Source organism: Lissotriton vulgaris, chromosome 12, assembly GCF_964263255.1.
Source record: "Lissotriton vulgaris chromosome 12, aLisVul1.2, whole genome shotgun sequence".
Taxonomy (NCBI): Eukaryota; Metazoa; Chordata; class Amphibia; order Caudata; family Salamandridae; genus Lissotriton; species Lissotriton vulgaris.
The window spans coordinates 733,603,016-733,629,576 of NC_141700.1; the positions used below are offsets into that span (position 1 = coordinate 733,603,016).

Genomic DNA, 26,561 nt, shown 5'->3' on the forward strand with positions numbered 1-26,561 from the left:
AAATTGGCTGTGCACAATTGGATATGGCTAAACGTACCTGTAAATCCCCAGGAAACAATACCCTGGTGCCCAGAGCATGTAAATTAGAGGGGTACCCCTGCGCTTGCATCACTGATTATGTCACCCTAGAGACCCCCAGGTTAAAATGTCCTCTCATCTACCTCTGCATACTGGCACAGCATTTTTTGCACTGCTAGCCCACCTTTGCCATTGAATGCAATGGCAAAGTCACTGCTTCCCCTGGACATGTGTGTAAGTTACCGCTCTGGGAGGCCCACTTAGACCTAAAAGTAGGGTGCAACATATGACACAGGCAGGACATGTACTTTAAATGTCCTGACAGTAAGACATTCAAACCTACCATTTTTGCTGTGGAAAGACTTAGCTGCTCAATTGGCATTACAGTATTACATGTGGACCCCTCAGCTGTGCTAAATCCTTAATGGTACGACCAAAGTAGGCACTCAAGGGTAAAAAACAACTTTTTACATTAAGCACCCAACAACCGAGCCAACTTCAAACTAGCTGGCAACGAATACCATCATCACTTGAAAAATGCCAGGAAAACCTCCTGGACCAATCCCATTCTGGGTTCCGTGCAAATCACAGCGCAGAAGCCACCCTGATCACATCCACCAATGATATGAGGTCTCTCCTAGATAGTGGAGAAACCACAGCCCTGATCCTCCTCGACCTCTCTGCAGCGTTCAACAATGTGTCCCACTACAACCTTCTACATACACTCCACCAGATGGGGATCCAAGGGAAGGTCCTCAAATGTATCACATCCTTCCTCACCGGAAGAGCCTGGAGCATCCACCTTCCACCCTACACCTCTGGCCCAAAGAACATCACCTGCGGCATTCCCCCAGGGTTCTCACAGCCCAGCCCTGGTGGATGCTTATTCAGCCCCTCTGGCCACCCTTGTCAGTTCCAAAGGTATGAAAATCATGTCATTAGCTGACAACAGTCAGCCCATCCTCTCCCTGTCCTCTGATCCCACAAACACCAGAACCAACTTCCACAGGTGCATGACCAGTGTAGCCGGCTAGATGCAGAACAAGTGCCTTAAAATCTGCTAAAAAACACTGAGATATTCTTCTTCAGGAGCAACAACTCCCCATGGGACGACTCCTGGTAGCCAGCTGAACTTGTCCCCTCACCCACACCCAAAAAGCATACAGGGAAGCTCAGTGCACATCAATGTCACAATTAAGGAGCAGATAGAAGCGGTCTCATCATCATGCTTCCTCACTCTCGGCATTCTCCTGGAAATCACCAAGTGACTCCCTGTCAGCACCAGATGCTGCATCACCCAGGCCCTCATCAGCAGCGGCCTGGACTATGACAATTCCCTCCATGTGGGGGGTTGCCTGACAACTGCTCCATAGGCTTCAGGCCATTCAGAACGCAGCAGTTAGACTCGTCCTCAACCTACCAAGAAGAGCCCACATCACTCTCCACCTCAAATCACCACACTAGCTCCCCATCAGCAAATGGTGCCAGTTCGCATTGCTGACTCACACATACAGGCCCTGCACAACATAGGATATGCCTACCTTGACCGCAGGGTGAATTTCGAGCACCCTGTCAGACAGCTGCGCTTTGCCTCTCTCTCCTGTGCTCACACGCCCCACATTCACAGAAGCAGAAGCGTTGGCCGCGCCTTCTCCTACCTGGCTACAAAGATGTGTAATGGGCCACTCCTTCTCCGAACAGTCCCCCCCTTCAGGACTTCAGAAACAGCATAAAACCTGGGGGCATATTAGCAAGAACCTCGTTAAGATTATCGCCGTTTTAGCGGCAGGAAACTGCAGCTAAAACGGCTATAATGGGCTTGCTAATATGCGTTATAGAATTAAAATACAAGCCCATGTTAGATGTTCAGGACATCCAACCTGGGCTTCACGAAGTTCTTGCTAATATGCCCCCTGGTTTGTTGACTGACAAACCACAGCAGCGGCACCCCTCCTGCCAGCACCTGAATACCTTCCCAGGTGATAAACAATGCTACACAAATTCAGCTTGATCGATTGATTGAAGCCCGACTTTTATCTCAAGTCAAAACTAATTTAACTTGTTGCAGTGTGTCGCTGTAGCAAAGCTGCCACTTTGTTGCCTTTAAAACTCCTGTGCCTTCCCCGTCACACATGGAGCCTGTACCACAAGACAGCTGTCTGCCCTCCAGGAGAGACGTGCCACCCTCTCTCTGAAAGAAGAACAATGAGGAACTGCAGGCCAGGGAGGATTTAATTCCCTCCTTCAAAGGTGAAGCCGCATTTCAAGGGCAGATGTGTAACACCAGGGTGGAGGCCTGCCCCATTGTTGAGGTAGACAGGCTTACACAGGTAGCAGAGAGTTGAAATCAGTTGCCAAATTGTTTTCCCCAGGGGTATGTAACCCTCAGGCAGCCACACCCCGCGAGTGGGCTAGGAAGGTCTGAGAGGGATCTCACCATCTTGGGAGTGGGCAGAATGGTGCAACCTGGGATAGCGAGATGACACACTTCACAGGAAGTGGTCACCATTTGGGAGGGAACCTGGTAGCTCATTGGCTACCAACTTCATCCTGACCTGAGGGCACTTTCCAAGGATAAAGAGGGCACCCCTGGCATCCAGACCTCAAATCTTGACTGACTTGGAAGGGAATCAGAAGGACGATAACGCTGCTGTACCGAGGGACCAGAAAAGAAAGGCTGTACTGACGAGGACTGCATCTGCTGCACCTGGTGGCTAGCTAAGAGAATAACTGTGCCTGCCATGTTCTGCTCAGGGAGAAGCTGTGTTCAGAGCACAGTCAAGCCAAGAGAACTCCAAGGGTTAGCTGACTGGCCTCCTGCTTGCAGCACAGGAACACAACAGCATAAGAAGTATTCTGGGGCAGCCAATGCTGCTGTGCAGCACCGTGGACCAAGACCTGACGCACAGAGTGTCCCCTGATTTAACTGAGCCCTGAAGTGCTGCTAGTGAGTTGTGGGACCCTCAGAAGTAAGTGATTGACACAGGAAGGAATGGCCTGTCACCACAATAAAGGGTGTCTGGTAGTCCAGTAGCAACTGACTTCAGCCAGACTGTGGAGGACCTCATGGGGCATTGACCCTGCAACCATGGCACCCTCACCATCTTCGTGAACCGAGGAACCCCTGCAGAAAGACCCTCATCTACAGCATTGCAACCACAGCATCCTAGGGGCATCTCCATCATCCTTCTTCACTTGCATCAGGACCTTTCCATTGGAATCCATTTCAAATGAATGTCTGACATAATATCGACAGACAGAATATCGAAATACAAAAATATCGGGACAAAAATATCGACATCAAAAATATCGGAGTCATATCTTCATAAAGGTAAGTACAAAAATATCGAAAAAATAATATCGTAGTACAAAAATATCGAAATTAAAAATATCGTTTTTTTAAATGTATTAATAATAATGTAAAAATAATTTTAAAATACATATAATTTTACAAATATTAAATAAAAATATTAAAACAAAATTAAAACTAATACATATACATTTAAAATAAATAAAACACTTAATAATTTAATGTAATTTTCTTTTTTTTAATTTCATTTAATTGATTTAATGTAATTTTTTTTATTTTTACCCTGTACGCCTGTACACCAAAAACCCAAAACTGACCCTGAACCCTAAAAATATCCCTGTACCCCAAAAACCCAAAACTGACCCTGAACCCTAAAAATATCCCTGTACCCCAAAAACCCAAAACTGACCCTGAACCCTAAAAATACCCCTTTACCCAAAAACTGAAAACTGACCCTGAACCCTAAAAATACCCCTTTACCCAAAAACTGAAAACTGACCCTGAACCCTAAAAATACCCCTTTACCCAAGAACTGAAAACTGACCCTGAACCCTAAAAATACCCCTTTACCCAAAAACTGAAAACTGACCCTGAACCCTAACAATATCCCTTTACCCAAAAACTGAAAACTGACCCTGAACCCTAAAAATACCCCTTTACCCAACAACTGAAAACTGACCCTGAACCCTAAAAATACCCCTTTACCCAAAAACTGAAAACTGACCCTGAACCCTAAAAATACTCCTTTACCCAAAATTAATTAATATTATTTAATTACCAAATAATTATTAATTAAGAATAACAATAAAGTAAATATATTAGCACATTAGCTGTAATTAATTTAATTTAATAATTAATATTATTTTTCCCAATTAATTAATTAAGAATAACAAAAAATTATATATAAAAAAATTACTCTAATTGATGTAATTAACTAATTAATATTAATTAATTACCAACTAATTAATAATTAAAAATATGTACAAAATTATATTAATTAATTAACTAATTAATATAAATTAATTACCAATTAATTATTAATTAAAATATGTACAAACATATATTAATTAATTAATTATTATTAAATTACTTCCCACCCTATTCCCCTATAAACCCATAACCCGCTACAGAACATATTTATCAATTGATCAATTAATTAAAATTAATTAAAAATTAATTCTCAATTAATGAATTAATAATTCCTACTAATTAATAATTAATTTAACATAATTAAATTACTTCCCACCCTATTCCCCTATAAACCCACAACCCGCTACAGTAGTAAAAGACAATATTTAATTAAATTACATTAAAAATAAATAATAAAACATAATAAATACAATATAATATACACTAAATTTATTTAAAAATTGATATTAGTAACATCGAAGTTATTTATTTCGATATTATTGACATCGATATTTAAAACTTCGATATTACTGATATCATACTAATATCGATATTAAGACTGTCTATATTACTTACCTTCGATATTTTGTCCCATCGATATTTAAACTTCGATATAATTGTATATCGAAATTTAAAACTCGATATTTTGTCTGTGTACCATTTCAAATAGGAGAGAGTTCCTGGAACTACTGAAGGACAGCTTCCCCTGTGAAAGTATGTGTTCGAAGGACATTGCTGGTCCTCCTGACTAATTCTCTGCCTGAGTTGGTTGCCTTAAGTACTTGTAATCGACCATATTGACACTTACCTAGGTTTTCTTTGAAAACGCTTGTAAGTGTTCAACTCATTGACTTTGTCAAGGCTTGTTCGCGGTTGAGTGAAATTGCTCTGATTTATTATTACTTGTAAAATCTGTATCTCTGGAACCGTCTGGTAGAACTTTTTCATTCTAATGCCTAAATTCTTATAAAAAAGCAGTTTATATTTATAAATTATTGTCAGATTTCTTGAGTCCCCTGTCGATTTCTTCTTCAATTGTTTTGGTGCTGTTTAAATGTTTGACACTTGTTCCTCTGTATGTAAGCCTTGCTGCTCAGTGCCACAGCTACCTAGGGTTGTGCTGACAGTTTGACAGCCGAAACCCAAGGTTCCTCAAAGGGGTTGGTAAGTCTTTTGCACAGTGAGCACATCCAAATCATAGAAATACATCCCATTTCCTCACACATATTTATTTATAATAGTCTATATACCTGTACTGTTCACTCTTTAAACTCTAAGATGCTCCAGCACATTTCTAGATTCTCCATGTGCCGCACAGTAGTTAGTGAATTTGACAAGGTGTTTGGGAGAGGTTAGTTCAGGTTGTGATGTTAGGATAGTGTTGTGGGAATAAACTGGGGAACAATGAGATTAGGCATCGGTCAGTAAAGGTAAACAAGCATCGAGAAACAGGTCTGGACTTGGCAAGAGGGCAATTGTTTTGAGACATATGCAAACAAATGTAGCAAGCACATAAAAAATATATAAGTAAAGGAAAAGCCAAGGGTCCCAGGCAAACAATCCCTGGTACTGAAGTGCATTCCTCTTGAGGCAACTATGCACATACGATCAGGCAAGATGCTATACATCACTGTTCATGATAGCCAATGGATGAAGTGGGATGACCTCGTGCCCATGTTGTGTGCTGTGGTGAGCAGAAGCAAAACGTGAATGACACTTGAATAGACCAATGGAAGAAGACGGTGGACCATAAGCTCCTGTTTGCATGCATTTTTATTATGAGCTCCATGAGGCTAGAGAAACAGCTGCGGCAGTCTTTAGGCCAGAACTGACAAGCAAGTGTAGATAGGTGTGTCCCTTGAAGCATGTAAGCAAATACCATCTATTCTGCAGGTAGGGTAGGTTTTCCTTCTACCTTCTTCGAGCTGAGACCTGTGGTGGCGGGATGCCCCCAACACTGGAGTCAATGCTTTGTTGATGTAGATCCAACTTGGCTTACTGGGCTCAATCAGATAATTCTTTATGTGGCCAGGCCTCTGTAGCAGTAAGTCTTGTATTGCCTTGTCTTGGAAATAAGCAAACATGTTAAGTCAGCCCAATTGATGTTAGGTGGCATATACCAGGCAGAGAGTATTACTCCGATATGCTTGCACTTCAATTGATTGAATCTATGTCTAAATAAGCCTGCCTTAAGTTGTAACCCACGTTTAACCCCTTCGCAGCGGGTGTAATTCCCCCGCTGTGCTGGGATGCGGGGGGGGGGGCGCGCACAGCACCCCCGTGCTCATGAGGCAGAGTGCTTGTGTGCTCATGACGAGCTGATCTCATCATGACCACATCCGTTCCAGTGGAACGCTCAGCACAGAAGGGGAATTATCCCTGCGTGTGAGCGTTCCACGGCTCATGACGAGCTCAGCTCGTCATGAGCACCGGAGCACCGTGCCTCATGACGAGCTGAGCTCATCTTGAGCACGGAAAAGGTTATGAAGTTAAGCTACATTCAGAAGGGCAGTGGCCTTCACAGCTTTTCTAATTCTATAAACATTTGCACCAACTTCACAACAAGCATGACTAGTGAAGTTTAAAATAACCCTGGGATTTACAAGGAGCTCAGCACTACTTTGGTAACTTTCCTACTGCAGGGGAGGGCCAGGAAGGAGAGACACTTACTATTGACATAACTTTTTTGCAAACTCAGAAGTACCAGGTCTGATCTTCCAAGAGGCTAACTAGGAGAAAAGGATGCAGCCGAGCAGCTTTCCTTGTATTTCCCTGCTCCCACTCAGGTGACATTGGGAAAACAAATCCCTGCTGCCTAATGTCTCATCAGTGCTGAGCAGCACATGTCTCTGCAGAGACAAGAGCAGTTAGCAAACTGAAATTACTCCTGCCTTTGGCAAACTCTGGAAATGTTGCACTTCTTTGACAATTGTGCAATTCCCTGAATTCACTTGACTACTACAGAACAGGGCAGGACAAGAGTAATTTACTCACTCACCACTCTTTTTGTTCCAGTAGGCTTTATGCATTGTGCTTAGGATCTTAAATGTGATGCTTTTATCAAACAGGGAGGGATTTCATGATCCATGTTATGTTACTGCCTCTTTTGTAGGCTGAGATAAAGCTTATCCACTTGACTCTGCCCTTTAACAATGAAATGTTTCCTTGATCCTTGTAGAACATGGCCTGAGTAATAGGTTTTGTAGACCCCAGGCACTAAGGACTTCATCAGTGTGCCAACATGAGACAGATGGACTGCAACCACCTCGCAACCCACTGAACAGTACTTGAGTGAGATGCCTTTCAGCTAACAATCAGTTACGTAAAAACATCACAGAGATGATTAGCAAAATTCAAACCCTCTTTCATGTTAGAAAGGCACACATTAAGAACACCTGGAAACAATGGATGCATTTTAAATATGTATTTCTATTCTATCCTGGTGCATGCAATTTGTATTGTAACTATTAAAAAGACAAATACAATGGCAGCTGCAAAGTTTAGGATTCATGTGAACAGCAGAAAATGGTGGAATATATTGCCTATTTAACTGATGAACAATCCCAACCTCAATTTGTTGGCTTACTAAGCTAAATTGAGCACCCTAAGCATACCTAATTCAAGTTTCAAAGATGGTTTACATTATCGTACCTGCTTTGAAAAAACAAGCATTTGCAATGCAATAGGTCTCGCATTTACACGAGTTCAAGCTATTGGCATGGTAAAAAACGAAAATAATAGGCATTGTCATTTACAATGCAAATAGAATAAACTTGCGTAAAAACGAGATCTATTGCATTGCAAATGCTTGTTATTTCTGTTGCGAATATTGCTCTCCTGTAGGGGGTAAAGTGTCACAGAACATCACTCATCTGTGGGAGATACCTTATTAGTGACCTCGCTTGATGAAAAAGCGGACGTACTACCTAGATGTCACAGAGAGAAAAAAGGGCCATATGTATCATAGTTCTGTTTTGCGATTCCTAAATAGCGATTTTTAAGGAATCGCTATTTAGGAATCGCAAAATGGTATGCATGAAGAAATTCGCTTTTAATTAGCGATTCCTTAATCTTCCTTAATTGCGAATTCGCATTTTGTGAATTCGCAATTAAGGAATAATTTCCAATGCATTCCTATGGGCCAGGAGGCCCATAGGAATGATTTCCAAATAATTCTCAAATTGCGAATTCGCAATTTGCTAATCGCAATTTGAGAATTATTGCAAGGGTGCAGGGGTGTCTCAAGGACACCCTGCTGCACCCCTGTAAATTATATGTGTGTGCATATGGCGCACATACATGCCCTATGGGCATGTATGTGCGTCACATGCCACAATCAAAAATACAAATTAGTGTATTTTGAACAGAAATCGCAATTTACCACCAACTGGAAGTTGGTGGTAAATTGCGATTCCTTAATCTGAATTCGCAACAGTAAAATGCTTCATACATAGCATTTAAGGAATCGCAAAATTGCGATTCCTTAAATGCTATGGCAAATTAAGGAATCGCAAGTATTTGCGATTCCTTAAGATGCGATTGTTTGATACATTTCAAATCATGCTAATTAGCCTTTTGCGATTCGCAAAGGCCGAAATTCTGCGAATTTCGGCCTTTGCGAATCAAAAAAGGCTTGATACATATGGCCGAAAGTCACCGGTTGGTGTACAGCATCATATGGACTTTGATGCTGGTGCAGTTAGCCTGGTTTGCATTTCCAGAAATGAGGCAGAGCCATCACTGTATGAATTTGTTCACAGGATGAATCCAAAGTATGTATTTTCGTCTTTAGATTGATATATTTTTCTGAACTTGGGAAGGTGTATTCAGGTAGGTTCTCTGTGGCCGTCATGCAGAGGCGCTGTTATAAGTGCTTCAAATCCGTGAGGCAAAGCAAAGCTGTAATCAGGATCTGAAACTGTTAACGGAGTATATGCAGCATTATGTGAAAAACATCTATGCAGAGCAACTCCGAGCTCATACTGGAGAGAAAGGAGAACTTTTGCCCACATGCATCAAGCGTTTTTGCATTTGCAAACGGCGCGAATCGCAAAAATCGTCCGTTTGCGAATGCAAAAACCTTTTTTGGGATGCATCATTTTTTTTCTTCGTCGCAATTTAAGAAATCGCAATTTTTTGCGATTTCTCAAATTGCGATAGCATTTAAGAAATCGCAAATTTTGCGATTTCTTAACTGCTATGCATGATTTTTGTTTAATTTGCGAATTCGCAATTAGGAAGGGGAAAATTACCATGAAGTAAACCTTCATGGTAATTTGCGAAAAGTTTCAAAAATGCAAAAAAATGCATTTTTGAAACTTACATTTTACACACACACATGCCCTTGGGACATGTGTGTGAGTAAAATGTACTTACGTGACATTCCAGGGGTGCACCCTTGAAATTGCATTCTCATTTTGCGATTCCTTAATTGCGAATTCGCAAAATGAGAATGCCTTCCCATTGATTCCTATGGGCCTCTAGGCCAATAGGAATCAATGTAAAGCGATTCCTTATTTGCTATTCGCAATTAAGGAATCGCAAATAAGGAAAATTAAGAAATCGCAAAAACTTTTGCGAATTTTTAATGCATAGGAATTTGCGATTCCTAAATTGCGATTCCTTAATTTTCGCAATTTAGGAATTGCAAATTCCTACAATGATGCATGTCGGGGTAGGTTCCTGGCTCTCCTTCTAAGCCACAAAGTCTTTCTTTCGTAAGATTGTTACAAATAATGAAGGCTTGGATAAAAGGCCAGTTCCTTGACACTGGGAGGAGATAACAAGCAGCGCAAGCAAGACGGAGAGGCGGAGTGAGGCGCACGCGCTTGGGAAAGCAGTCTGCTCTTTTTCAAAGCACACACTCGTGCTTGTGGTGCGCCTCTGCCTGCTCCCACAAGGTGGATGCCACCACAAGCATGAGTATGTGCTTCAATAAAGAGCTGAACGACGGCTAAAGGTCTCCTATGCAGCATCTAAAAAGACCTAAAAAGTAACTGTGTAATTTAACAGCATAATATGCTGTTTTCATCGGCGCTGGAAAGAAGGCTGATAAGCCCCGAGCAAGTAAAAGATGAATGCACCTCACTTTAGTCTTCATCAATAGTAGGTAAAACCTTTCAGTAATGGCCTGTCTTGTCCTAGTCTCCTGCCACAAAGAACCTCTCTCCCGTCCTCTGTTTCTAACTTATACAACATTATCTGGTGATTGTTTAGTCTTTTAAAATTAACAATTAACAGATACAGGCTTGATGCCCTTTAACTTATTTTTAAAGTCAAACTGTTTTCTTTGAATAATAATAAACAAGAAATTAGATTATCAGCTTGCATGAAACTTTGGGGCAGATGTATCAAGAAACCATTTTGCACTTCTCTAATAGCGATTGTTAAGGAATCGCTATTTGAGAAGTGCAAAATGGTATGTATGTAGAATTTCGCTATATTTTAGCGATTCCTTAAAATTCCTTAATTGCGATTAGCAAATTGCTAATCGCTATTAAGGAATAATTTTCCCATTCATTTCTATGGGCCAGGAGGCCCATAGGAATGATTGTGCAGTAATTCTCAAATTGCGAATTCGCAATTTGCTAATCGCAATTTGAGAATTATTTCAAGGGTGCAGGGGTGTCTCATGGACACCCTGCTGCACCCCTGAAACTTACATGTGTGTGCATATGGCACACATACATGCCCTATGGGCATGTATGTGTGTCACTTGCCACCTTCAAAATAGTCATATTTTGTTTTTTTAAAGGATTTCGCAAATTAACATGAACCTCAAATTGGTGTTAATTTGCGATTCCTTAACCCAAATTCGCAATTTAAAAAAGTATCATACATGCCATTTAAGGAATCGCAAAATTGCGATTCCTTAAATGCATAAGCAAAATAAGGAATCGCATTTTTTTGCGATTCCTTATTTTGCTAATGTGTGATACATCCCAAAAGATGCTAAATGTCCATTTGCGATTCCTTAAGGCCGAAATTCGCAGAATTTCGGCCTTAAGGAATCGCAAAAGGCTTGATATATCTAGGCCTCTGTTCACAACTTTGTTCAAAAGACTATAATAAATATTTAAGGATGGAGTATGCAGCGTCGGATTAAATACTGTGAACATATTCTAGCAGACTTGATTATCACATTGCACAGAAAAGGGATATTAAACAGATTCATTCTGTATTTATCTTCCATACTTGAAATAATTAACATATGTAACCTGAAAAGGGGATACACTGAAGAGAAAAACATGATATTTATAAAAAAATAAGTCAGTTTCGATTTCAGTATCTACAAAGAGTCTGCTCTCTTGAGAGTGTGTGACAACCCAAACGTGCACATGTTCGAAACATCTAGTACATCACACCACCGTTCACTCATTCTCCCACTATTAAGGACCTATCTACTCCCAGGATACTCGTGTTATGCCTCCGCCTTTAAGTAATACTTACGATGCCTCACGTGTCAGCCCCAGAGTAGTCATCTTAACGAGGGAGAACTTGTTGTCACTGTCCAAATCATCCAGAGTTTTGACATCCAGCCTCCAAGGAACACCAGGGAAAGCCTTCCACCTGTAGAGTAACAATAAAAGTTAACACCTGTAGGATACAAATCATGTTGCAATAAAAATATGTTTCCAGCTTCAAAATAAAATCTATTAGCATTACATATAAAATACCTATAAATATTACTTTTTGTCACTAGAATGATGGTGCATTCCACAGTCCAAACTCCTATCCTTGTGATGGAGCAAGGATTTGCACGTAAAGCGATTTGCTCGTCCTCATGAACCTCGAATAACCCTAACTATGTAATCAACATGTTTGTCTTACTAATTTGCCCCTTATTCTTTCACCATTTGGGTGTCCGAGAGAAGCTTGCTTATGTGTTTTCTAATCCTAATACGCTTGCATATAAAATGGCTGCTGCTACGCGGTAAATTCTACTGCGCATGCGTCTGTCATACCCACGTGACATGACGTACTCGCAGTTCTGGAGGGAACACTTTCGCATCTGCGCACTAGTGCTAAAATGGCTGTTCTATGTTCTCACATGCGAAAAGCTTGCATTGCTGCTTTTTCTAAGCTGTTCGTTCTGCTTAATCCTAATGCTATAGTTATTATTTAGGTAAAGGGTATAGTATAGAGATTCATGGTATACAGTGTAATCATTTATTATTGTGTTCTAAATTGTTTCCTTTTACTTTTCATGTATCGTATCCTTTAGGCCTGGGAGGTGCCTTTTACTCCATTTTGGAAGTCCCTTCTACGCATGACAGTCAAGGAGGGAAAATGAACTTCGCAGCTTTGGAACCCAGCCAGATGGCAGCAACAGCCAAGATGCTCCTGGGAACCCGCACTGTGACCCAGCTAGAAGAAGCTGAACTGTACTGAAAATTGTTACAATTGTATTCAATGTTATATTCATCATTGTTAACCAAAGGTATATGTCATGAGAACCTGGAATTTAAGGGGCGTGAACGGAATCTGAATAAAGAGCCTGAGAAAGTCTAGAAAATAGGTGGTGTGATGACCTGTCCTCCTCTTTTGTCTAATACAAATGGGGGATCCTTACACTTGCAACATTGGGGGGTGGTACACTGACCTGCAAAACAGTGTAATTAGCGTAGGTTTAGCTAGAGAAATTGTCCGACTTGTCTGATTAGCTGACCTGTCACTGACCCAACGTACTCAATAGGTGACTGAAAGCAGAGAGTTGCGGAGCACTCTGTTGGGAAATTCGAGAACCCAATCAGGGTTTTTGAGAAGTGAAAGTGCTGGCGAAGCACTTTGCTGATAAAATTTATAACCCAGTCGGGGTTTTGGATTCCTTGCAGAGAAGGAGTAGCGCAGGCATTGCAACCGAAGCTGCGGGTGTTGGTCTTAACCTTTGGTGAACCGGTCCTGATTCAAATCCTGGGGTTATCCAGTCCTGATTGTCCTTGAGCAGCACCTGCTCGCCTACTGGCTCTGAAGTCCTTGGGGTTCCTCCTGTCCTTTCCAACTGACCCGTGGCCAGGGTTGGTCTTCACTCTATCCTAGGTAAATATAAGTCTGTGTGGGTGTTTGTAGGTAACTTTGCATTCCTTTTCTCCCCATCCTGAATTTGCAAAGCTAGATTGCATATGTTCCTTTTCTTCCCGTCCCTTGGTAAATGAGATATCCATGTATTACTGACTATTAGTATGTTCCAATTTTCAACCCACCTTTAGTCAATGCTAAATTCGTTATATATTGTGTATGTTCCATTCTCTCACCCTCCCTATAGGAGATAAGTTGAATCTATAGAATGTTCCAACTCTTACCTTCCCTATAGTTTAATTGTGCTGAAACCGAATTCTCGAATTACATAGTTGCATTTCTCCTTTTTCAAACTATTAGTGTATTGCAAAAGTCTTTGGGTTTTAGTATGTTCCTTTTCTTTACCCTCCTTTAATCAAGATACAAAAGATTGTTTTTTTCTAAAATTAGCATGTCCCTTGTTTTCCCTTGCCTTTTACTTTAAGTCTCTAAATGCTTAGTATACTCTATCTTATTCATAGCTATACGTTATTTCTGATTTTTATTATTGATAGTCTTATCGCTTTCAAGTTTTTGCTCATGACATATGATGATATTGATGATTAGATAAAAGAGTTTGAACCTACCCAACTCTGTAGTTATTATAAATGCAAATGTTATGTTATTTGAGTACCTTATTATTGACTCAACTCCCTGATCCATTGTGTAAAGGTATCTAGTGTCAATGATTTGTAGGATACTGGTATAGGAATCAGTAATAAAAATCATAATATGCTGGTGGTAGAGCGTGAGTTACCCAAACAAAAGTTAAAGTATATGATTTTGGAAATTATGGGAGCAGGTGAGTATCTGTATAAATTTTAGTTGGGTGACCTGCACGCTCTATCACTTGCACCACCCGCTACTTCTAATGCCTCCATCATGACCACTCTTACAATTATAGTGCAGTATTACATTTCAAATTCTACCAGATTTCCTTCTAGAATTGGTCATGGAGTCACCCACAGTAATATGTTATGTGGTGAAACTGGGGGAGGTTTTTGCCATGATTTACTGTTTTCAACCAAATCTGTATTCTGAGGCCATTTGCAAAGTGCATCATTGTGAACCATCTTCTGCAACTGCCTTGTGAACCACACTGAGTGCACTGAGATTCCACACAGACACTCCATTGAAGATATTTGGGCCTAGTAAGGGGGCATGCTGTTAAACCTCAATTTGAATGCATTGGGCACAGTGCAAAATGTTCTTATTCCCCCACACACACATTGAAAGTTATTGGGCAAAACCAGGATCTAGCATCAGCGCCGCTTTGAATTGCATTTCAGCACAGAGCGGAAACATAAGACCAAAGAAGCAGGAAAAGGGGCCCCTTGGTTCAATTCCTCACTGAGAGAACTTAAAAGAAAGCTTCGTCATACTGAAAGACGGTGGCGTAAAACCAATGATCTCGCAGATCGAGATAAATATAAGTCATCGCACACATCTTATAAAAAAAGAATTTTGACAACCAAAGCCGAATATTTTGAAGCTCGAATTAACAATGCTGGAAATAAACAGAAAGAAACCTTTAGAATTCTGACATAGCTCAGAAAAAAAACAGGAAAAATAAAGGTTCCAATTGATTGTAATACCTTTCAATCTTTCTTTCTGGAAAAAGTCTGGCTTATTCTCTCAGACATCAATAATACTTCCATTAGCTACCCTTTACTTCCTTGCCTTCAAACCCCCTCTCCAGATCACACTCTCTCCAGTTTCCCACAACTGGACATAGCTTCCCTTAGGCAGCTTATGAACCGAATTAAAACAGGTTCCCCATCGGATCCAGGCCCTCCTAGAATCTTCCGAATGGCGCTTCCAGGTCTAGAGGGACACACCATCTCCTTACTCAACAACTCGCTAGATACTGGATATCTGCCATCCAGCTTTAAAGAGGAACGAGTTAAGCCCCTAATAAAAAAGCCTGGGGCAGACCCAACTAACTTAAAAAACTATAGGCCAATATCCCAGTTACCTTTTCTGGCCAAAATCCTAGAACAACATGCCCTGAAAACGCTCTCGTCGTTCCTGGAGGTTCACCATCTTCTCCAGGGACGCCAAGCAGGGTTTCGAGCCCATCATAGCACTGAGTTGGTGATGCTCTCAGTGCTTGATGAGCTTAGAGTTATGGCTGACGGTAAAAAAACGTGTGCCCTGATATTATTAGATCTATCAGCGGCATTTGATACTGTCAGCCAAACACTCCTACTGGACAGATTGGCCACTTTAGGTATACAAGATCTAGCTCACCAATGGCTTGAATCCTTTCTCTCTGGCAGGACACAAAGGATTCAATTGGGGGATGCAACATCTGACTTGGGCTCACTTGACTGCGGAGTTCCCCAGGGATCTGCTTTGTCACCACTCCTTTTCAATGTTTATCTGCAACCCCTAATAACAACTTTGGCAAATATGGGTTGCAAAATTTTTAACGACGCGGATGACACCCAGTTGTCGTTTACAATTGACAACACGGCATCTGCGCAGATCCAAGTCCAAAACATTCTCAGCTACACCGTGAGTTGGATGACTGCCAACTCACTAAAAATCAACCCGGACAAAACAGAGGTCCTGGTTATCCCTGCAGCGGAATCACCCTGGAGTGATCTGTTCTGGCCCCAGGACCTAGGTCCTACCCCCAAACCATGTTCAATTGTAAAAAGTCTTGGCATAAAAATTGATCATGAACTTTCAATGGCTAGCCAAGTCTCATCAGTGGTGGGTACGTGTTCGGGACAAATTAGACAGCTACGGAAACTGGTCCCCCTTCTCTCTACTTCTACACTCTGACGATAGTCTCAGCAATTATAATCTCAAGGCTGGACTATGGAAATGCCCTCTACCTGGGTCTTCCCCAGGCATTGATAAGTAGACTGCAAGTGGTCTTAAATGATGCAGCTAGATTGATCTTCAGGTTGCCGAGACGGACCCATGCCTCACCACTGTTGCATAAATTGCATTGGCTCCCCATAAAACAGAGAGTGAAATTCAAGAACCTCTGTATAGCCCATAAAGCTATACACGGCCTAGCACCTGTCTATATAAAAGAACGCCTTGAGGTTTATACTCCTGGACGCACATTAAGGTCCTCTGAGGCACAACTGTTGTCATGTCCTCGGTACAAACTGTCCTCTAAAGGCGGTAGATCTTTCTCAGTGCTGGTTCCGCAGCTCTGGAACAAACTACCAGAGCATCTCCTCAAAAAATCCAACTTGCTCCACTTTCGGAAATCGCTCAAAACTCTCTTGTTTAAAGAAGCATTAAGCACAGTTTAACTAACCTCTGATGACCCGTGCGCCTTTAACTCACTCAGCTGCCGCTTTCTCTTCCCTGGGCCCAAGCGCTAAGAGACCTGTCGGTGATTTGGCGCTATATAAATGGAAATTAACATAACATAGGAGAACTGCCCCAATCTGCATTGAAATGCAGTAAGCGCATTCAAGGGAAGTCTGAAAGCCTGCCTCATTTAGCACCATTACCTATTTGGACTACCCATTTCAATGCATTGCTTGAAGATCACTCACTTTGTGAATAAAACATGAATTATTGCTAGTCCTGGGACAGCAAATTCCCTACCACCAGAAGGCAATGCTCATTGAGTTCTGGGAAAAGTGGTAGTCTGTCAAAAGGGTCAACAGAACCTATATGATTGAGTCACCATGGCAAGCCCCCAAAAATATGCAGGTCTCCTTGCTCACTTCTGGAGGCAGCTGATATAAGGGTAGAAAAGTCGAGCATTAAAATGTCCACGGAAACCAAACGACTCTCATTTAGGGTTGCCACTGGGCCCTGGTTCGGACTGGTCTATAGGGAAACTGACAGTGCCCGAAGCGCTGGTCTCACAGATCAGTGTACGGGCTGTTGTTTTGGCAGTTTGTGAGCCAGTTTTGTTGTCTAGGGGCCAGGTTTTACTGTTTATTTCTCTAGTATATAACAAGTATTGCCTACAGCAAGTACACATATATTCAGTCTCCCATACTTTGGAAAAGACTTGCACTGCTTGATTAAAACTTCTCTTAGGCTAATGAGGGATTCTTTACATTTTGGTGGTTAGGTCTTTTTTCTGCCCCATTTCGACCCAGACTAGGCCAGTATTTTACTAGCAATGTGGTATTTTTTATAGAATGTCAGTGAAAGCATTGGAAAAAAATTAGCAAAAGCAGGTATTTTTTCACAGTGAAATATAAACTTAAAATAGAAGACAGACTATCCACTTCCACAATTTCACAGGCCGATTCTACAAAACACTACAAAGGAAGAGACTTGCCCCAGCTCACCCTAGACTTGCCTTACCGAAAGGAAGCCTGGTTGTTCTTCAGCTCCGCCTCCCGGTGTTGCAAAAGAAGGGGCTGGTCGTCTTCGAAGATCAATTTGGCTGAAAGAACATCACAGCGTTAGGGAAGGGATGCTGGGGGAGGAGATGTGCATTTTCATGTCACCCAGCTGCCTTTTCCAGATTAGGTACATTCACCTGTATAAGCGCAGACTCAAACACAGGCGACCTGGGGGCATGAACACGTGAGACATGTTCTCACTAGGAGCTCTTCGACCTTGACCCAATGTCACCACAAATGTAACCTATTTTTTCAATGTGCCATCCCAAGGCTATCCCACACAATACCATCCTGATGGTGTTGTATTTTACCTGACCCATCCCAACTCCAAACTATTTTCCTGCAGAAATTCCTTTACAATGTAAGCATTACCAGGCAATGCCTTTATCACTCATATACCTTTACCACCCATGCCTTTACAATGAAATCATAAGTATATTTAAGATAAGCACATATATATATATATATATATATATATATATATATATATATATATATATATATATATATATATATATATATATATATATATATATATATGTATATATTCACTGAAAAAACCATAGGTTTCACGCCAGTTATAGTTAGGTGGAAATTTTACTCGCATAAAACCATTGAAATTCCCACGTTATAGTTAGTTGGACTCACTATAACTTGCGCGTGCAATGCACTGCTGATGACGTCACATATTACATCACTCATGACATGGTCAGTGACATCACTCATGACATCACTGATGACATCTCAAATGACATCACTGATGACATCATCCAGTGAATGTGTATCTTTCTGAAAAATATGTAACATAGGTTTATTAAATACACGTTAGCACCAGTTGGCACAATTGACATGATGGATCACAAATGTAATTCAATGCAAGCTTATGTGTGAGCACTATAGGGAACTGTTTATTGTATTTTTATATTTGAATTTAATTTTGGTGTTTTAAAATCGTAACACATGTGGAGAAACTATAGTCCCTGTGACAAACATAATTGAGACCAAGTGACTAGCACCAATCACAAACTCACAAAATGTATGTAATGGGTAACATAGAGCAGACTCACTCCACTGGGAGATGAGGAGCGCGGTATTGTGCTAGTTGACATAATATACAACCACATAATTAACCCAACACATGAGGCAGATCATGTAAACGAGTTTTCAATTGCAAACTGTAGGAACCCCCCCTATTAATGATGGTGTACCTATAAGGCGGTCATGTAAGAATAATACATTCGTATATGTCACTATTGCGGACCCGATAGTTTTCTCCGCGCAGCAATCTGTGTTTCAGCTTTCACTCTTTACTATTTAGTTTAAACAATGACTGAAATTGGACTTTTCTTTATTTTAAATCAAATATGCTCGCATCCTGTCCTGCCCGATTGTCACATTATGTATACACGATGAACAAGATATATGTGCAAGTAACATTTGGGTGCTGTGAATTAGAAGAGTGTTTTGCACCATGACTCATGTTGTTAACAAAACTCTTCTATGTCCTCACTGAGCATCATGACAGGGTTGCCATAGCAACTAGAACCAGTTGTAACCTGTCAAGGAGGATATGTGAAACATATATAATCGTGGGATGTATGACATCACAACGCATGCTTTTACATCTCATGCTTTTACATCGCAAGTTTTACAACGCATAGTGTTGAGGGGTGCTGGATAGTGAATAGTTTAATTTACTATTCCAACTCCAGTCCCCGTGGATAGTAGGGAAGGTGTTGGATAGTAAATTAAATCTATTCCCTATCCTAGAGCGCCCCCCAGCGCAATGCTTTGTAATGGTTTGCGTTGTAAAAGTTGCGATGTAAAAGAACTGCGTGGTAAAAGTTGCGTTGTAAAGGATGTTTCCCATAATCGTGTATGTTAAACTAAGCAGATGTAGTGATCAAGGTGGAGGCTTCCGCCGAAACGCGTCTGAGCAGCGAACAGGGAATACAATCTGACTTTGAAAAGGAAATTCACGGTGTCAGTGCCTTTACTTAAATGCGAAGTGTGGATATATATATATATATATATATGTATATATATATATATATATATATATATATATATATATATATATATATATATATATATACTAGCAGCCCGCCCCAGCGTTGCCTGGGGGCAATGAGGCTTCAGGGCCAACCGCCCGCCCAGGCCCCCGCCCGCCCCGACATTGTCCGTGCATGCCCATGCATGGATACGGACCAGGCCCCCCTCCCGCACCGACTACCTCCCGCTCGACTCACTCCCGCCCTTCTCCCGCCCCGACTCACTCGCGCCCCCCTCCCGCCCAGACTCACTCGCGCCCTCCTCCCGCCCCGACTCATTCGCGCTCCGACAATTTCCTTTACTGCTGCCTCTTCCAGCTGATAGCACTGCGAAGGTCCTTCTTGCCTCCCCCTGCATCACACAGTCTTGCACTGAACTTTCCCTTTCCTTACCTGTACCGCCGCTCCTCACTGCACAGCCGCTCGTCACTACACCGCCGCTCCTCCTTCGTCGTCATCACGCACGTCGCGTCGCGGTCATCACGCACGTCGCCTCGCGGCCAGAGCTAGGTCCCGGCTGGCGCTACTTTCAGGGGACTACTTTGTTTTCAAACGTAATTTTTTTTAATTTAATTTTTTTTTTATTTATATAGCCTATGTCCATCTACATACCCTCACATTTTCATAGATGTATCGGGTGTGTAGATTGGCGCTGTGGTTCCCGAGTTTACCTGGCCAAAAGGTGCAAGTTCTCTCTTTATAATAGTAGTATAGATATATAACCTACTGGCGGTTGCCAGTAGGTAGATATAGTTAGGACCTAGTTTCCATAGGAAATCCACAACATTCTATTTGGAATAACTTTGGCGCTGGTGGACGAATCTTCGCGAAATTCTCTAAGAGAATGGCCTGATCCGCTCCTTGCCTGAAAGTTTGGGGGTGATTCGTCAAGTGGGGGCCGAGAAAAATAGGGGGGTCCCAAAATGTGTTTTCCCCATGCAATTTTCCATAGGACCTTTAGCCAGGGCTACAGCCCAAACAGCTGAACGGAATGACACCAAATTTGTCAAAAAGGTAGAGTTCGGTTTGCAAATGGTGTAAATCTGTTCAGTAGTTCCTGAGCAAATCAAAAAAAAAATCATAGTGATATCTAGAGACGAAGTACCGTACTCTGTACTGTACTCTGTACCTTCCAGAGCATGAGCTGCATGGTCATTAGCTTTCAACTGTCTGTCAATACTCAAAACCAGGAAGTGTTGGCAGATTGCTTGTGATTCGGTAGAACCGAGGCACAAGAAAGCAGTGAAACAAACATGCAAAACATGCAAAGAGGCAGGGTAGGAACACCCTGATCCCCTAGGCCTGCTCAGGGGGTTCCACAAGGACCCCCAAGGCCCACATTTTTTATTTTTATTTTTAAATCGCGGGTTACGAACTACGAAGTACCGTACTCTGTACTGTACTCTGTACTGTACTATGTACCTTCCCGAGCATGTACTGGAGGTTCCTAGTGGGCTAGTTGGCCCCCAGGGACCTCCATAATGCAAGGGGAATTAGTTCTCCCTCTGCAAACGCGCCAAGGGGCTACGTTGCAGAGAGGTGTAAAAAGGGGCTTGGCCTCATTACACCTCTCTGCAATGCAGCCCCCTGGCACATACTGGAGGTTCCTTGTAGGCTAGTTGACCCCCAAGGACCCCCAGTATGCAAGGGAAATTAGTTCCCCCTCTGCAAAGGTGCCAGGGGGCTGCGTTGCAGAGAGGTGTAAAAAGGGGCATGGCCTCATTACACCTCTCTGCAATGCAGCCCCCTGGCGCACACTGGAGGTTCCTGGTGGGCTAGTTGGCCCCCAGGGACCCCCAGTATTCAAGGAATTAGTTTCCCCTTTGCAAACGCACCAGGGGGCTGCGTTGCAGAGAGGTGTAAAAAGGGGCGTGGCCTCATTACACCTCTCTGCAAGGCAGCCCCCTGGCGCATACTGGAGGTTCCTGGTGGGTTAGTTGTCCCCCAGGGACCTCCAGTATGCAAGGGGAATTAGTTCCTCCTCTGCAAATGCGCCAGGGGGCTGCGTTGCGGAGAGGTTTAATGAGGCCACGCCCCTTTTTACACCTCTCTGCAACGCAGCCCCTTAGCGCATACTGGTGGTTCCTGGTGGGCTAGTTGGCCCCCAGGGACCCCCAGTATGCAAGGGGACTTAATTCCCCAACTTAGAGCACGCTACAGGGTGTGTTTGCACAGTGGTGAACGTAGGTGCGGGGCTTGAGGTGATGTGAGTGCAAACATGTCCTGTGGCGCGTTTTAAGTTGGGGAATTAATTCCTCTTCAATCCAGTGGTCCCCTAGGGGGCAACTAGTCTAACAGGTATCTCCAGTAAGCGCCATGGAGCTGTGTTGCAGAGTGTTGTAAAAAGGGGGTTTGCCCTCTGAACACCTCTCTGCAACACAACTGCCTGGCGCATACTGGAGGTACCTGGTGGGCTAGTTGGCTCACAGGGGACCTCAGGATTGAAGAGGAATGAATTCCCCAATCTCAAACACACCACAGGGGGAGTTTGCCCACATGTTAACTCAGGCCTCGCCCCCTTCCTTCACTATTGAGCAAAATATTCCTGTAAAATCAGTAAGTATGGGCGGAAAATCCGTTCCACTCACAGAATTTGCGGATTTTCGGCAATTTAGCGATCCAGGAATCTCGCGAAATTGCCCAAAAATCCGCAAATCTGCTCGCGGGTGGATTTGCCTGAGTTGAAGCTCAAATTCAGTAACGTTTTAATCAGCCCAAAAAATTAGTGATCACGGTCGAGGCTGGGCAAGTGTGCTTTATCCCCATATCTGCTGTCGAAAATTAGCTGTAATACTTGAGGGAGGTCTTTGCATCCATGAGTTTCTCAAGCGCAACCCGCGTGTAGTTCCTGTGACCAGGAGGCTGCTTTCTCCTCGTATGATGCCCTGCTCGCTCTCTGACCCTTTATACACAAGAGGCATGTGAACATGCATTAAAGCCCTGCCCGTTTGGCCCCGCACACACACTAGTGGTATGAAACGTCATACCGCCCTTTCCCAACTATGATGGACAGCTCACTCAGGGGACCTCAGCGCCTTTTGGCGTTGTGGCAAAGTTACAGGCACACATGGTCACTGGAGACAAATCTTCTGGCCCTTTACGCAGCTGCAGTGTAGGAAAAGCACTATGCATTTACCCAACGAGCTAGCACTTACTGATTAGCCAGTAGAAAGTAGAAACAGTACTCTCTAGTATATAATTTGTGCAAATCCGCGAGTTCACGAATTTTTTCTCAAACCCCTAGATTTCTTTGCCATTTTGCGAGATTTCACGGACCGCAAATCCTCAAAATTCGCCCATGCTTAAAAATCAGTCGAACTACGAATTCCGATTTACTCACCTGTTATCACAAGAAACTTCAGTGCTGCATCTTTGAGCGCACTACTGATCCTGAAAAGTAATTCTAACCATACTTACAGTAACTTGAATTTCCTTCCATAGGCTAACATTGACTGGTTTCACTTGGAAATTCTTCTAAGTGTGGAGTTTTGGAACTTAACAAAATTCCAAAAATATCAGCCGAACTACGAATTCCGATTTACTCACCTGTTATGGCATGATGGGATATGTAGTCCCTGTTGTGAGCCTCGTTGTTCCCTTAGTAAGGTCCTGTGCTGTTAATTTATTTTACCAGCATGAGTCCTTTGTAGGTTTTAGTCCGTCGTGAAGAGTTTCATTTGTTAGACTTCCAGTTTTTCAAAGCAACAAAGTTCATTGCCACAGCCCCTCTTTTTTTCAATTTCCAAAGAAGTGGTTCTCCATCCTCTACGACAGGGCCACCGCAAATACTTTTTTATCCAATTTTCTAAGCTTAGGACGGCACTCGGCTGGAAGCCTGCCACCTGGCTTGAATTTTTACTCCTCACAGCATTCCACATTCACTTCACCTGACGCGCTGGAAGTCTAACAAATGAAACTCTTCACGACGTACTAAAACCTACAAAGGACTCATACTGGTAAAATAAACAAACAGCACAGGACCTTACTAAGGGCCTACAATACATTATTCAACATCATATATTATCTTGTAAATTTGGAGTAATTCCTTTCAGTAGTTTCGGCTGTAGCCTTGCACAAAGTTTCCTGTGGGAAAATTATTTTTTGACTCCTTTTTTTTAATTTCTCAAAAACTACTGAACGGATTTACACCATTTAAAAAAAGTTCGCTTTCTGAACCAAGCTCTACCTTTCTGCCAAATCTGGGGTAATTCCGTTCAGCAATTTGGGCTGTAGCTCATCGCAAACTTTCCTATGGAAATTAACATGGGGAAAACGAGTTTTGGGACCCCCCCTTTTTCACAGCCCCCACTTAATGAATCAACCGAAACTTTGAGGATAGGAGCTGACCTGGATAGACTTATTTTTGGAGAATTTCAGAAAGATTCTTCAAACAACGCCAAAGTTTATTAGCAAATCAAAAAACGCTTTTCCTATGGAAACTAGGTTCCAACTATAATTAAATACATAAAGTAAATAATTTGCCAATGGACCACATTATTGCATGTACCATGCCGTGGCCTGCTGCCAGCTGTGAAACATGCATCTGACAATGGTGAGCGACCTCTACTCTCTCTGCGGGTAACTTCATTCCACTTCAATAAGTGAACTGCACCACACCTACCTGTCTCTGCCGCTGCAGTTGCATGCACTGACTGAAATACTCAGGTTCTCATCCCTCAAGCAATTGATTACTCAACATACACAACTATGCAAGATAAAACACCTATTGTCCATGCTAGGGCCAGAGCTGAGTGTCAGGCGGACCGTGACATCGAACTGGAAGATGATCACTGGCGCTACCACTGTGTGCAAACAGTAGCAATCTTGCCTAACATCGACTGCAGTTGATACACTTTAAACATTATATAACACCCTGGCTACTCTACAGAGGAGGTGACTGCAGAAGGAGGCATGGTGTACTCAATTTGGGATGGTTTACGTAGATTTTCTGCATCTAACTTGGCAATGCCAAGCTGGGGCAGATTTCTGGACATAGGTGTGTGACTACATTGACAAAGTGATTCTAACGTTCAGTGAACTCCATTGGTGGCACTGATAGGCTAGTCAAGGAAGTGCCCCAGGACGTGGGTAAACTTGGTGCATTATCGATACTTCTGGCTAAACAAACGTTTGTTATGCATTAGGGACAGGGTACTGCCCTGTCGAAAAACACCTGCCTGAGAGATGCAATATACTGCCAGGAACAACTGGAGGAGCATTGGTCCACGATGCCCTCTAGATCCAGACTGAAAGATATCTGGGAGGATCTCTGTGCATACCTGGCACTGCACACTAATCTGGGCTGAGGCTTTAGGAGGGATGATGCTGCTTTGGGATTAAGTGGAACAATTTCAATGAACAGAAATGGTGGAGATGATGTTTGAACTAATGCGCTGACCCTACTGCTAGGATACAGAAGAGGAAATATTCTGACGGACTGGAGGGCAGTTGAACATGTAGAGAGTAACATCATAGATTGAGTATAGTTAGTACATTACATGGGTACGCTACATAACATGATGCTGGCTTTGTTAGTCTACTCTACCACTGTTGATGCTACTAAGTCGGATTTGGAATGGTACTTGAATTTGTAGTTGGTACATTTTAGTGGAAACTGGAGAGAGGCACTTGCTGTTGTAAGTTTTAAAACTTAATAAAAACAAGTTTAGTTTCAAAAACAGGTCCTCTGCCTACGGCCTTGACCTATGATTAGGAGGAGAGATTTTAACAACTAGTATAGCCCCCACAGGGCTATTCTAGATTATTCTGCCCTAATGGGGCAGAATGTTCAAATAGCCTCAAAGGATGTCATAGCAGGCGCTTCCAGCCAGTAGAGTCCAGATCACTTGTTGTAGGCCCTTGCCTTCAGCTAGGGCCTATAATACTGTAGCGGGCCTTAAATGACCAATGGAACCCGAATCCTATTTATCCAATGCCATCCAATTTACCAAACAACATCCCATTTATCCAACGCCATTCTACTTACTCAATGTCACCTCAATATATCCAGTGCCATCCAATGCTATCCAGTGTACCCAACACCATCCCAGTACTATCCAGTGTACAATACCCCATCCCGGTGCAAACCAGTGTACCAAACACAATACCAGTGCGATCCAGTGTACCATACACCGCCCCAGTGCTATCCAGTTTCCAATACACCATACCAGTGCGATCCAGTGTACCAAACACCATCCCAGTTCTATCCAGTGTACAGTACACCATCCCAGTGCTATCCAGTGTACCATACACCATTTTAGTGCTTGCCTATTTACCCACTGCCAAGCTGGTGCTATTCTAGTCACACAGCTCTATCCACTTAACAAATGGTCACACCAGTATTTTCCTTTGTAAACCCAGTTACTGTGTCATTGAAATACCTGTGAAATGTTGGTTGGTAATAGTGCACTTTCTTGGTTTGCTCCACCATCTAAACTTGCCCTAACAACCAAAATGGACCTTTACTCTCCACTCACTTGACTATTTTCTTGTCAATGCACGTTGTGCTACATTTAGCCAATGCCCCATGATCGTGGGGAATTTCCTCGTACTAGTTAACACCTTGGCTGCTAGGTGTTTTCCCCTCCTATGCTGACTTTTCGTCAGGTCCATTGATCATGACGAGCTCAGCTCGTCATCAGCACAGCTCAACCGTGCATCATGACGAGCTGAGCTCGTCATGAGCATCGAAAGGGTTAATACAATTAGTGACCATATTTCACCAGATCTCACCTAAACCTTCTCAGATCCAAGCAAGAATCCATGGGAAATGTCCTTGTGACCCAAGGGTCTGAGAAGTGAACATAAAGTCAAGTGCGATCACCCTCCTCGACTAGCAAAATAAAGAGCATCCCAACTAAGGCAAGGTGGAGGTTGGTGAAT

At 42.6% G+C, this 26,561-nt stretch overlaps 1 protein-coding gene across 1 annotated transcript in view; it reads right to left on the reverse strand.

Annotated features, from left to right (window-relative positions):
• LOC147678430 (hydroperoxide isomerase ALOXE3-like) overlaps nt 1–26,561 on the reverse strand; it is a 117,966-nt gene that overhangs the window by 60,737 nt on the left and 30,668 nt on the right. Inside the window, exons 3-4 of the mRNA XM_086946026.1 lie at nt 17,588–17,669; nt 11,687–11,806 (exon numbers count right to left, since the gene is read on the reverse strand). Of these exons, the coding sequence (XP_086802152.1) occupies nt 11,687–11,806; nt 17,588–17,669 (202 nt within the window). The remainder of the gene's footprint in view (nt 1–11,686; nt 11,807–17,587; nt 17,670–26,561) is intronic.